Raw genomic sequence first — 14083 nt, 5'->3', positions numbered from 1 at the left:
TTCCTAAATTGAATTACTCTGAAAATAACCATTGAAAGCATTCTCTTTACTGACACAGCCTTGAAAAATGTATTATTTACAAAACTAGGCACCAAAAAACTTTCTAGAGAGACAAAATATTTGACTTTTCTTTGCTGAAAGAGATTGAAAGGCAACAGGACAGAGGCACAACCTTAGATGTAAGACATGTACAGAAGCAAATGAGGTTACTTCAAAATCATACCAACATAAATAAAAATAGAAAAGTGTTAAGGATAAAAGCTGGCTTATTTTTTCAAATGAGAGGACGACCTGCCTTTCAGTTTGTAATTACTTTCCAAGTACAACTGTATCAATGATAGTCAGAAGGGTGTAGCAGTTTTTTGACTGTTTCACTAGAGGGCTCTTTAACCTTGAACAAAACCTCAGTTTTTACAACTCAGGAGATGACCTGGAAGTTAATGCATGAATGTAAAGTGTGGAATATGGAGAAACATATGAAACTGCTTTTGCAGTCATGTTTCCTGACTGAAAAACAGAGATCAGTGATACAGCAAAGAGTGATCCATTCTTTCCCTATAAATATTTTAGGACACAGTAATATTTACTTCTTTGTTCTGTTTTAGCTTTGATATTGATGTTGCTGCTCAGAAATGTCTTTTCCTTAGTTAAGTTTGCTTCATTTCTTCAATATTCTTTTCTCAAAAATACAATTACCTAAGCCTCACAAATACATTTTTAGAGTGCATCCAAAACAACTTTCTGAGTTAATGAGAGAACTAACAGCCCAACCATTTCTCCCTCCTCTACTTCCAGGAAAAGGGAAGACAAGAATCACAATCCGTCAAAGCTATGGTTGTGATTCACTGCAATGTGCATGAAGTAAATTTCACGGGTGAATTCTGCCATCTGCCTATCCAGGTAAACATGAGCTGCTGAGATTGCATCAACAGGAAAAAAGACCTCACATACACTTCTTTTTACAAAACACCTCCCTGCACTTTCTAGCTGTTTTATTAGCACACTTTTGGGATTCTAAATATTTGAACAGGAGAACTTGGAATTCCCCTCTCATTAGAAGCAGACCACTTTCTCTGGTGAGTTCTGGGATTACGTCCCTAAGCCTATACTGTACTGAAATTCAGTGTACCTTCCCAATAAAGACACAACTTTCTAAAACTCGAACTTTGCAATTAACAGTGTACACTTTTAGACGAATCCTTGCAAACTCAGGTGAGTATTATTTGATATGAGTTACATCTGTTTAAAAAGAACCAAGCAGAAAGAAGAGGGAACTGTTTTCTTACATTTTGTTCACAGATACAGTGGTGTCCTGGTTTCAGCTGGGACAGAGTTAATTTTCTTAGTAGCTGGTACAGTGCTGTGTTTTGGATTTAGTGTGAGAATAATGTTGATAACGCACTGAGATTTTAAGTGTTGCTAAGTAGCACTTATCTTAAGACAAGTTTTTTTCAGTTTCCCATGCTCTGCCAAGCTGGCAGGGAGCATAGCCAGGACAGCTGACCCGAACTAGCCAAAGGGATATTCCATACGATAGAATGTCATGCCCAGTATATAAATGGCGGGGAGTTGGCCAGGAGGAGCCAATCGCTGCTCGGGGACTGGCTGGGCATTGGTCAGTGGGTGCATTGTGCATCACTTGTCTTTCTTGGGTTTTATTTTTCTCCCTTTTTGTTATTTTCCTTTTCATCATTATTATTATTATCATCATCATTATAATTATTATATTTTATTTTATTTCAATTATTAAACTGTTCTTATCTCAACCCGCGAGTTTTACTTTTTTTCCCCCCCGATTCTCCTCCCCATCCCACCGGGGGGCAGGGGAGGAGTGAGCGAGCAGCTGCATGGTGCTTAGTTGCCAGCTGGGGTTAAACCACAACAAGTGGGCACTCTGTTAGTCTTTTACAAATAAGGTATTTTAATCGTACACCTCATACAGTATGTGTAAAGTCTTTACTGTTTCTTGAGACCTACTGGGTATGGACAGACAATCATTCATGCACCTATGGAAAAGATAGGTTCATTTGCTAAACTTTTTTTTTTTTTTTAAGAAAGGTGATACTGCTACCCTTCTTTTCTGTGAGGTTATGATTCGACTTTTAAACACTACATGATTTTTTTGACTCAGATAGGAGGTTACTGCCAAAAAAACCCACAAGACCCATATCTGCATATGCGTAGAAGGAGAAATTCATACTGTTACACTAATGGGCATAAGTGAAAGTTTGCAATTTTCTCTCTGCACTTTTTTTTGATGTTTTTTTTTAGTGAACTTCACCTTCAGCAAGGAAAAGAATTATTGTAGAGATTTTTACCTGTGATCCAATCACGTTTGGAGAGGGTGCAGTAGACTGCTGCTGCTGTTGATGGTGATGTTGCTGTAGCTGTTGTAGTGGTTGCGGCTGTGGTGTCTGTAGTTTGTTTTCTGACTGTGCCAGTGGCTGTATTTGAAACTTACTGTCTGGCTGTTCCTGCTTCACTATCAAATTCTTTCGAAGCTGTTCCACCACTCTTTTCTACCAGATAAACAAAAACATAAACAGAAATGACAACAGTTACTTAGCTGCACATATTAGAGAAGATAATAACACCTAAAGTTACATTTATTTAATGTAAATAAAGAACTGCTCAGAAGCTTAGTGGGATTTCTCTTTTTGGAATTTTAAATATTGGTGTTATCTAATAGGCACAGTGTCAAAATAGGCCATAAAGGAGTACTGCTGCCCAGCAGGGTGACCTTGCTGTCCTTGCAGAAACCCATGCACCAAAATTCAGCCTATTCACAAACCACTGTAAGACCTCATTAACCTATATTCACTTGAGACGTGTTAGCATTCAGATTCCAAAGTTTCTGACTCCTTCAAACATGCACCATTCCTACATAGTGACAAAAAAGGACTTCAGGTTGAAGCCTCAGGGCTGACTTCAAGGCAATGGGGATGCCATTTTGTACCAGGCATTGAAACTGAGTGGAGAGACAGCCAGTTTGAGTGCAAAATTGGGAATAGGAAGGGCATGGATGTGTGGTCATTCTGTTCAATATTATTGTCGCCTGAAATAAAATCAGATAGGGCTACCTATGTAGGAAGGAAACGGCACAGATTTATTTCTCCCAGCTTAAAGGCTTCCTATTACATTACAGCTTCCATGAAAGTTTGAAATTATTTAAAAAAGAAGTTTCTTCTCCTGGTAGCCATTGTGTATCTTTAGACAGTAACTCAACAGATTTAAGAGCAGACCAGGTGATCTGCAGGTTAAGATACCATGTTGCCACATGGGTAATAAGGGCTCACAATTTATGTTCATACTATACTTCAGCGTGAACAAGGGTGAAAACACCACGAGACTTTTTTTACCTTTTGCAGGCATGACAGAAAACGAACATTTTTTCCTATACTCCAACCACCCCCAAATTAGGACAGCTTTAAAAAGATTTAGATATATACTTAAGCCCCCTTGATCAAAAGCATACGCATACTCCAAAACAGTTATACAACAAGGTTGTCTTCGGAAGAGGACAATGAAGTCAACAGAGATGGTAGGGGCTCAACTGAGAAAGCTCTAGTGGAAACAGAAATGGTCAGGAAACCTCTACCAAAGCCAGGTGCAGACAGTGGGCTGCCCCAAGCAGTTCCACTTACATGGAAAGGAAAAGAAAAAAAAACATTCTGACAATATCAAATGTTTTGATTTTTGTTTTGAAGCATTAGTATTAAGACACAGTACAAAACAGAGAGATGGAGAAAAAAAAACCAACCAAAAAAATCCAGCTACTTACAACCAACTGAAACAATTTTTTCCCTCAAATTTCTTTCACACAGGATTATGAAATTCTGAGCTAACAAAATATCTGTTCTCTGAATAGTTCTTGTGGACATACTGCAGACTTTTGATTCCGAGTATCTTGCTTACGATGAGTTAAAACTGCACGGCGCCTCACACACTGAATGTGTACCTCTAGCCCAGAAGAAGATAACAAAAGGCGCAGGGTCCCAAACTGGCAGATTTGAGAACTGGAACTTTAAAAAGCCCAATAAAACACACAAAACAACAAAAACCCCACCTGTGTTTCATAAGGCTGAAATGTGTGAGCTCACATGACTGAGCTTTTTGCAAAAGAGTGAATTCAGCGACTCAGAGGTGTACAGAAGGAGGACTGCCTGGCTTCTACAAAACCCACAGCCCTGTCTGGGGATGCACGCTCAGCTCCGACAACAGGAGAAACACAGGCCCAACCTCACTGAAAATTCAGGGAGTTGGTAATGGACGGCAGCATGAAGGAACTATTTTACACTGCATCCAGAAAAGTGCTAAAAGCTGTCAAAGCCTAAAAGCTGTAAATTGTTTGTTCCCTCCTACAACAAGGAGAAAATAATAGGAGTGTAGAAGGCATTTTTCTAATTCAGGTATTTTACATAGTTTTAAATGGCCTGTGTCTATCAGCTCATTGGTATACGTAATAACGGAACAATCATTTAAAATTGCTTTCTGAAAAGATCAACTACGTTAACATGCAAACCAAAGTGCCATGTCAGCAAGCAGATACAAGAGCTGAAAACACATTTCCAGAGAGTAATCCGAGGGGGAGGAGAGGAGAACGGAGCAAAGTAGGAGAGGAAATAATGCAACATGCCTATGGAATACCTGCCAAAAAATGGACTGCACATACACTGCACAGGAGGCTAAAGAATTACTGTACCCGGCATGAACAGGAAGGGAGTTTTTGTCTTCCACAGCTGCCTGTATGAAATTCAGTGATAATGGTGCTCTTCTACTGATTCCCTAACTGGAAGAAATCAGCAGCAATGGCCCAAGAATTTGTTTCCATCTTGTTACTTGCAATGGGAAGAACGTCAGCGAAAGGATTTAAAAAAACATAAAAAGAGAGAGAGAGGAGAGGGGGAGGCAGGCTGGAGGACTCCTCTGCCATACTGCTACTGCAGGGCGAGAGCCAGCAAGGACGGGAGCAGGGGAGCAGGAGCGAGGTGAGTCACATCGCAGTCACACGCCGCCTGTTCCACCCCCAGGCCCGAACCACGGTGTGCAGAGCTGGGGAAAAACAGGACTGAAGCACAACTTTTATTAGTGCCTTGTGCAAAAACTGAGGCTCAGCATATTTGGCACAAGATGGATAACGTGAATGGAAAAACGCCGTTGCTCTGGAAGTCTACGCTAGACTGTTAGAGGCTGCTGAGAGCTGCCTGGCAGCAGCATATCCTGCCATCCATATCCATTATGCAGATATTAAATTGGAAGAAACATCTAATGCTTTTAAGATGCAGAGAGTAAAACTGAAGTTTGCAGTGCATGCCAATTGCTTACGCAGTTTATTAAGCTGCTTCTACCAACTGTCAGTAAAAATACCACACTGAAACTACAGAAATCATTTTACTGTCTGCAAGGCTGTTGGGATTATCTGTTTATTAGTAGTCATCAAGAGGGAGACTGAACAACATATTCCAAAGTTACTTAGCTTAATTAGCAAAACCAGACGAGACTCTCGGGGTTGCACCTACAGAGGAACTAAGAGCAGATCTACACCTGTTTTCAGCACTACCCTCTGCTGCGTCCTCCTCTGCACGGTCTCAACCTACGCCGTTGGTCTGACACTGTACGGCTGCTCCACGGCGTTGTGCTGGAATCGCTGCTCTGCAGCCGCACAAGAGCCCCGGCACGTGTCTGTCTGCAGCAATGTTAGCAGAGCCTCATTTTGTAGGGGATTAAACAGGAGGGCAGTATGAAAGAAACTCTTGTCTACTGTCATACTTGATACTTCATTGAAACTGTATTTTAAAATTGTTCTTCAGTTATTTGACTGTTCTTAATCAATTTTGAAGGCGGTTTGCGCTGCAGAATCTGTGTGACTGAAACTTGCCAAGGCTGGTATAAAGTCCTAGCTACGTGCCTTAGAGATTGAGTGCCAGCGAGACTGAGGTAATCTATAAGTACCACAGAACTCTTAAGAAGTATTCCTAATTCTTTAAATGTAATCATTGCCATTTTTCCTTCCCATTCTTATTTAAGAATATTTAATTCAATTAAATTCTTACTGACAACTTCAAAATTTTAAATTGAGATTAACTCAATCATAAACACATCATCATAAACACAATAGTTTTCTGCATGTCAGAAAGCTTTAACTCTCCCCATATTCCTAAAATAGTTTCTTTTCCTGCAACACTACAAATGTATGAAAAGCATGTCTTTCAAGTTTACTGAATTTTCCTCAAAGCCAAATGCCAAGCCTCTCTTTACATCCAGAACATGAAAGAAATTAGTAATCACATCCTTTCCTCCAAACTGTATTCTACCCCAAAAGTAACTGCTAGCCCTCTGCAATGGTTACTATCAGGCTACTTCAAAATCCATTTGTCGAACAGTGCTCCGTAAGCATACTACATAATCTCATAGCTCTTGCTGTCTTGACATCTTTATCACTAATCTCATCAAGTGATTAGTGGTTCACACCACTGAGTTCACAGAGCCCTAGACATCATATATGACCCTTTCTTAAAGGTAATAATTGTAATCAATATTGTGACATTTAGCTATACCACTTTCTCATTCATGCCACAGGCCAGATCCTAACACAGCATCAGAATATTATTTTGGTTTGATTAAGCAGAAAATCTGCCTCTACGTCTTGTTGGCCATATATCTGTGCCAAAAGGTGTCTTCTCTGTGCTCATATTAAAAACTATCATGAATATGTTTCTATAAGGAAAGTCCTTCAAGCAAACTTAAAGCTTAGTAAGGTTTAAGTATAACATTATTAGCTAAGCATTATTGCCATTTTAATCAATCAATCAATAACAAAGTAGTTCTCTGAGTACAGCAATTTTTAAAATACTAGATCCCTTGTTATATTTGGTGACACATTTTCTACTTCATCCAGGAAACACATTCAGAAAAGCATACATATCTAAAGAAGAATCTGTTTTTAAACTTCAAAAATCTATAAAAATTAAAATATAAAAATCTTCTACAAATGAGAGAGAAAAGTAAAGTACTAAACAGCCTTGCAATGCATACCTTTTATATCACAAAACCAAAGCTGATGCAGTTTGAATTGCTCAACTGCCTGCTAGTGACCTGTTTTCCTGTGCCACCAATTCCAGGAAGTCAGCTATTACGGATCCTCTGTTACCTGTTCCCTCCAATGACCAAGAAATGTTCTCTGGGATGTAAAAGTTGCCAACTGCTGCGAATGAAATGGTAAGAGAAAGTACTGATTTCAAATAAGCTCCAACTTGGGAGTGGGGAGGATGGAGGGAATTTCACTGCTCTGCAATCTTCCTTTCCAGCCTCCCTCCCCTCTCCTTGCCAGCCCCATCCCCTGCCGCTACCCAAAGAGAAGTGAAATACTTCTGCTTTTCGACAAAACAGAAAGATACCAAAACTTCTGTGGCAGAAAGAAGCTAAAATATTTTGGAGCCCTGGCATGGTTAGTCTTTAACCTGCAAAGAGGGTGCATTTTGGGAGTGGAATTTGGGAGTGGAAAGATTACAAGCAAGGAGAATAATTGCACACTCATCTACTGCTTTAAGATAATATCTAAAATTTAAAATAGTGACATCCAATTATAGAAATTGATGATGCAGAATCTACACCAGTGTGGGAAAAAACCTGTTGTACAAAACAACCCGAATTAAATTCCATTGAAAGAATGATCAAAGGACTATAGAAGTATTTTCAGCTATTTCTGTGGTTATCCTGTATTTTTGTGGAATTTTGCACTTCTGGCTGTGCTTCACTCATACCCAGATCTTTTTATCAACAAAAAAATCTAAACCAACTAAATTAGAAAGAATTTTATTCCAAGAAAAAAGTGTGGTACAATTTCCTACTTCTTAAAGGTGATCAAACTGGTACCTATATCTTTCAGTCGGAAAAGACTTTCTTGAGGCAGCGGTGCTTGTGCACCGAATGGGAACGTAGCAGCGGGACTGGGAGACCACCTCCATCTCATATTTGAATGTCTTACTGGGCATGATTACTGAAATGTGCACTACTTCTTTTTATAGTTTAAAAACCTTTTTTTTTTTTTAAGGTTTTGTTAAATACACAGCTATCTTAACCATACCCAGTCAATGGCTGCATTGCCAACACTCCAGTAACTGTCCCAAAGAGCACGTGCTGCATTCAGCCCACAGAAAACATGGCTAAAAGCTGCACAAAGATACAAGGACTTCTTCTGCATGTCTAAAAGGAGTTGTGGAGCATGTTAGGGGAACTGAATGCTTCTCCTCCCGCTGCCATGATGGTCCTATGGGATAAACTGAGCAATACACTTTATGATGCCAATGAGCACTAGAGATGGACCAAGACAGTACAGTTAATTTTGGTAGGGCCTAAATTCATGAGCTTGCTCTGCAGTCTTAATATCTTTAATACAATTACTGAATATGGCATAGAGTACCTTGTGTAAAATGGAATTTAAATAAACCTTCATTCTGTAAAAATCTACTTTGACATTTTGTCAGATAAATATTGTTATATAGCATCGGCATGATGTGAAAAGTATTTTTGTCATTAAAAATGCTGGTAAACTTATTACACTTCATTATATTTTAGACTATTTAAAATAATTACTACAGGTATGACTCTGAAACAAATACACAGTTCACACAAGAACGTACGGACTTTGAAAAAGAAAGTGGGATTTTTCCTTTATGACAGAGAAACACTGCTTGAAGTTGCTAGAAATCATTCAGAAGTGAATTATGTAAGTTCTAAAACTAATGTTCATTCCTTCATTCTTAACGGGGGAGAATGCTTATAATTTTTTTATTTTATTTAAAAATATAGCTAGAATTATAAATGAAAATGACCAAAAATAGCTGCTGTGCCATTCTGCTTTATGTGACTTCTTGATTGCTTTATTTTCAGTACCGTGTCTTTTACCATTTGCAGCACCACAAGACCAATTAATTTTTGGAAGGGAATGTTGTACCGTGAAATGCCTTATGCATCACTGTCTTCTCGTTTTAGAATTTTTACTCTTGCACAAAGTAGGGAACAGAGACTGAACTAGTAGGAGCAGCACACATACAACGTTTTCCTGCAGCGTATATATTAAATAAATCTAACATCTACCTTTTTACCCCACTACTTATGTTAACAGAAAGAAACTTGCAAGAACAGCTACAATAATTAAACAATGAGCAATTAATGAGTGGAGAATTAAGTGTAAGACAACAGGCAAAACAGAACAGGAAAAACAGTTAAGTGTAGTACTTTGTAATTAAGGAGGAATGGAATGAAAAGAATGAAATTAATTTTTTTAAAATTTGACAAGGTTTGAAAAGGTTTGTTTTGGTTTAGGTTTTTCTGCTTCCCAGAAATACTTCCGAGTGCAAATACAAACTGGTAAAAGGATGTGGGGATCACCTCAAAATGAAAAAGCTGAAGAAATGAAAAAATTAAACTGCTGACTACCACGGAAAAGGCGCTCATTTTAATTTTATCTTGCCCATCTCTGTATTGTTCTACCCCCATTTGTCTGTTTCAGGGAAAAAAAATCTCAGGAAAAAAAAAAAGCCACCTAGATTGTGCAGAAATGAAACAAGGGTTCTTTTGTACTTCAACATAAAGTATGTTTCTATGAGCTCTGACTGAACCTAGTTTTCCAGAAGTGTATAATGCGATCTTGTAAAATCTGTCATGGACCGAAGCTTGGGATATAAAATCTCAGCACAAAAAATACTGTGGATTATTATTCCTATGCAGGAGAAAACACAGGAACAACCACCCCCATGGGAAAGCCATTCACATCTATACATGGTAGCCAGTTGCCTAAGCTAAACACTTCTGCCCGGGAAGTCCTGCTGCTTCTTTTCTCCTACCTCTGATTAATCTCATAATGTGACATGCTTTAAACTGAATTTGTCTGAATTAAGCAAGCACAGTAGAGCAATTTAAATTAGTAAACTTATTTCATGTTTTAGAAATGATCAACCTAAATAGAAGTCTACTTTCTAATCTGGTAACTCCTCATGTTTTTGAATAACCCAAGTGGAAAGGATAGTCATCAAGTAATTTTAAAGCATACTACTGTACAGTAACACAGTCCCTTGACTAAAAATGAATCAGCTTCAGCAGGATTCTTGTGCATCCTACAGCTGTTCTCATGACTGAATCACACCTCCTCTCCTCCTCATGAAAGGAAACATACACAGTTCATGCTCATGCACTTCATGCATGATCAGAAGTATCACACAAGATGACTACTTTTATTTCACCACAGAATGCAAACTTGTTCTTTTGTGAACTGAAAGATCTGGATGCTCAAACTATATTGTACAACCACCTGTTCATTACTCTGATGTTGTTAACAGCATCTAATATATCATTTCCACAGTTGCTTTACAAACATCACAAACTAACAGCAGCAGACAGGCTTTTTCCCTATGTCGTCAACCAAATACTGTTTAGCGCCAATTCAATTAAAACCCATCACTAACATCATCACATCGCAATTCACTGCTGACCTCCACTTCATAGGCAGAATGAGTTATCAGAGCAAAAAGTCATAGTTTCACCTCACTCAAATGAGAGATTTTCTCTTCTTCCTAGTCACTTGAACAGTATATCAAATACAGATATTCTGTCCAGCTAAATATACCTGCTGTACTATTCTCTTTAGTTAACCAAGCACGATCAAAACAAAGAAAAATGCCTGCTTCACAGAGAAGACATCAAATTAAATCACTGCAGAAGACCCAAATTGCTTGTCTTCAATTGTATCAAGGTTTGTGGATCAGTCAACAGTGACTCTGAAAAACAAAGCAATGGTTCTTCCTTAGTCTCCCAATTTAAATGGCACGGGGGGGGGGGGGGGGGGGGGGGGGGGGGGGGGGGGGGGGGGGGGACGGGGGACGGACACGACTTTGTCCCTGTGTTTCTTTATCTCAGTGCAAAAAGTGCCTCACTAAGTAAGGCTAAAACTACTCAACAACTGAAGATTTGGTGAACATCCACCTCTCTTAAAAACACCCAAGAACAGACATTTTGCCAAAAGAATAGAAAGCTACCTTTTTCATGATGGATGCAGAACTACTGGAGACAGTTCAAAGGAAAACCACAAACATAATCAAGGACCCAACAAACACCACTGTGTAATGTGAGGCTTACTGTGGCTCAGCATATCCAATTTACTGAGAGGTGACTTCTCACTGAGTATAGATATTTATACATGGAAAAGAAATCTGATGATGAGAGGGTTTTTAGTTTCTCTGAGAAATGTAAAATGATGATTCTGTGGCTGCAAGTTGAAGGTATACAAGTTCAACCTTGAAATAAGATGCAGAGATGGTTAAGTGCTGGAACGGCATATGAAAGGTAATGGCCTACCACGGTTTGAAGTCTTTAGGACAAGGTTATACAGCTTTCTAAAGGAAATGCTTAATCTAAGTTTTAGAGGAGATTGTATAGTGCATGTGAGGGGGAGAGTGATCTGGGACCTGGGAAGCCTCCGCTCATTCTCGTCCCTTACCAGGGACAGTGCAAGTGCCAGCACTGTTCCCAGCACGCTTCTCCAGCACTGAAACTCCACATAAAGACAGCCTTACTCTACAGAATATGAACATGTCCAGAGGCACAAACAACCAGATATACTCATGGTTGTTTATTCACCTTCATCTGAAACACAAGATATTGGCCACAGCTAGAGAAAAGAAGCTAAGCAAAGCAAGTTTATCTTCTTTTGATGCCTTTTATTGTATGCCTTCTTTACATATTTAGATTCTTATTGCTTTTAGACTTGGAATGGGAGAAAATTTCCCCAGGTCAGACTTGCTGGGATGTTGTTTTTTTCCCTTTCACTGCAATGCAGGATGTGGACTGCCTGCTAGGATTAGCTGGGCAAATTTCCCCTCATCAACCTGCTGACATTGCAAGAGCCTTCAGAATAACTGACAGACCAATCCACCACCTGTTTTCTGGAACACAAAGATGTGGAAGAGAAAAACTTAGTACCCTGATAACCGAACTGTCCTAGTCTCCCTGAAGTCAGAAGACAGCACACAGGAGTACCAGGGTAGAATATAATGGCCTCTAACATGCAGGGAGTTAAACTGGTTAATCTCCTTGTCCTTTTTGGATTTGACTTGTGGTGTCTTCCCTCTACTTCCTAGATGCAGTTTCACAACTAAAGTTTATCAGTATTCTTTTAAAAGAAAAAAAAAAATCTGCATGCTAGATGAAAGACAAAAAACCATTTTACAAACATGATAGTTTTCAACAGATGTACATAGTACCTAACTTAATTAACAGGATCAGGCATTAGTATCTAATCTCAAATTATGTATGTAATTTCAAACTTTGGTTAGTTCCTGGAATGTTCTTGCTCCCGCCAGAACTCTTCTCTATGAAAGGTTAATTCCTTGGTATCAAAATGCCTTAGGATGGTGCCATCACTTCATCCTGCAAGGTAACAGTTATGTGAGGTGCAGACATGAAGAAGCCATGCATGGAACACAATGATCTTTCTGGCTTTGATGGACACCTCACAGGAAAATGCATTTGAGACCTGTTATATCAATACGGACAATATCCATCACAAAAAAAATATTACTAACAGAGACCACAGAAGGGAATGTAAACATTCCTATCCATAAGTTCATACTACTTCTTCACAGTGTGCTTGCTTGTTTGACAGTTATACTGTCATAATTTTAGACTGTTAAACCTCTGCTCTAGGGTTTATAAAAGATCAGAGCACTTGTCACTCTCAGTGCAGGTAGAGTGAGATAGAGTGGTTGAGCGGTTCATTCTTCTTTCGAATTACACTCCATTAACCTTCCACATGAGAGCTCCCCTGTGCTTTCATACCAGCAGCACCAACTGGCTGTGTTTGATAAGGCTCAGCAGAGTCTGCAAGACCAGCACGTGTAACTAAAGGAACACTTCAGCACTGCAGACTTAGCAGAAGCTGGGCTGAAGCTCTGTTACTGAGCTGCAGTCATATTCAGCTAAATTATACACAGATGGACACCAGCCTCACCCTACCCACTTCCCTCAACTCTACTCCTTGAACTTCATAGATATGTGATCTAGCATTTGAAAGCCAAATGCAGAACTAGGGAATTATTCACTATGGGGAACTGAATAGTTACCATGCTTTCACCTCACTGCAGAGACCTGCCAAGAGAAATGCATTTAGAGCATTAAAGCATGCAGGGCAATAGAAAAGAAGTTGTCGTTACATTATAATTAGATCATGTTAGTGTATGCAACCAGAGTAGAGAGAAGGAAAATTACTTTTGAAATTTAAATCTTTTTTAAATGCACTTTCAGTATCTGGGGTTGTTTGTTGTATGTTCTGAAGACCACACTGTTAACCAACAGCATTATATTTATCTATAACCTTCTCGACGGTGACCACATAAATGATAGGCTTTTATAAAAAGAGAGACTTCTTCAATTAATAATGTATTCTATGGGAGTTTTAAACTCAGTGCCAGGAAAGCTATTTTCCATGTGCATGAAGGTAGATTAGCATTTGCGTATACTGAGTAACAGTGTCGGCACATGCTTACACAGATAAAAGGGAAACAAATTTGGAAGGAGGGATTGTAAACAAAATGGAACAGAATCCAAATTATTTTAAAAATAAATGAAACACTACAAAATCTGCACTTTCAAATGACATTTTATATTATCCGTTGGAATTTTTAACTGTTTCAAATGACTTCATGACATAAAGTTGTGTATGGAACTGGCCTATACAACGGAGCGATGGCGATATTCTTTTTGCTATCACCTCCATTATCCCTTCCCATCCCTCCCCTGTTGTTTAACGTATTGTGATACTCGCATCTGCATGCATCTCCATAAATAAATATAACTTACTTCTCTTCTACGCTAAGTTTCCCAACCTTCAGCTAATATTTTTAAATGATCTGCTGTTTTCTAAGTCTTGGTAACTTTGAAGTGTCTGAAACAAAATCTGTTTGTGCTACAAGCCAAGCTATGAATCCAGCACTGTCCTTGTTCAGAATGGTACAGGACTTTTATTTGAGTTCTGGTGAATGTTGTCAAAGATCCCCTCCAGTACAAAGGAAACGGAGGTGGCCCTTCT

The 14083-nt window shown here is 39.0% G+C and overlaps 1 protein-coding gene across 6 annotated transcripts in view; it reads right to left on the bottom strand.

The window, feature by feature from the left end:
• PHF21A (PHD finger protein 21A) overlaps positions 1–14083 on the bottom strand; it is a 134989-nt gene that overhangs the window by 26692 nt on the left and 94214 nt on the right. For all 6 annotated transcript variants that reach the window (XM_050898116.1, XM_050898115.1, XM_050898119.1 and 3 more), the window contains one exon: positions 2319–2519. In XM_050898116.1, coding sequence (XP_050754073.1) covers positions 2319–2519 — 201 coding nt within the window. The remainder of the gene's footprint in view (positions 1–2318; positions 2520–14083) is intronic.

This window comes from Gymnogyps californianus, chromosome 5 (assembly GCF_018139145.2).
Source record: "Gymnogyps californianus isolate 813 chromosome 5, ASM1813914v2, whole genome shotgun sequence".
Classification (NCBI taxonomy): domain Eukaryota; kingdom Metazoa; phylum Chordata; class Aves; order Accipitriformes; family Cathartidae; genus Gymnogyps; species Gymnogyps californianus.
Note: the sequence above shows the minus strand (reverse complement) of the source record. Positions and strands in the feature narration are given on the sequence as shown.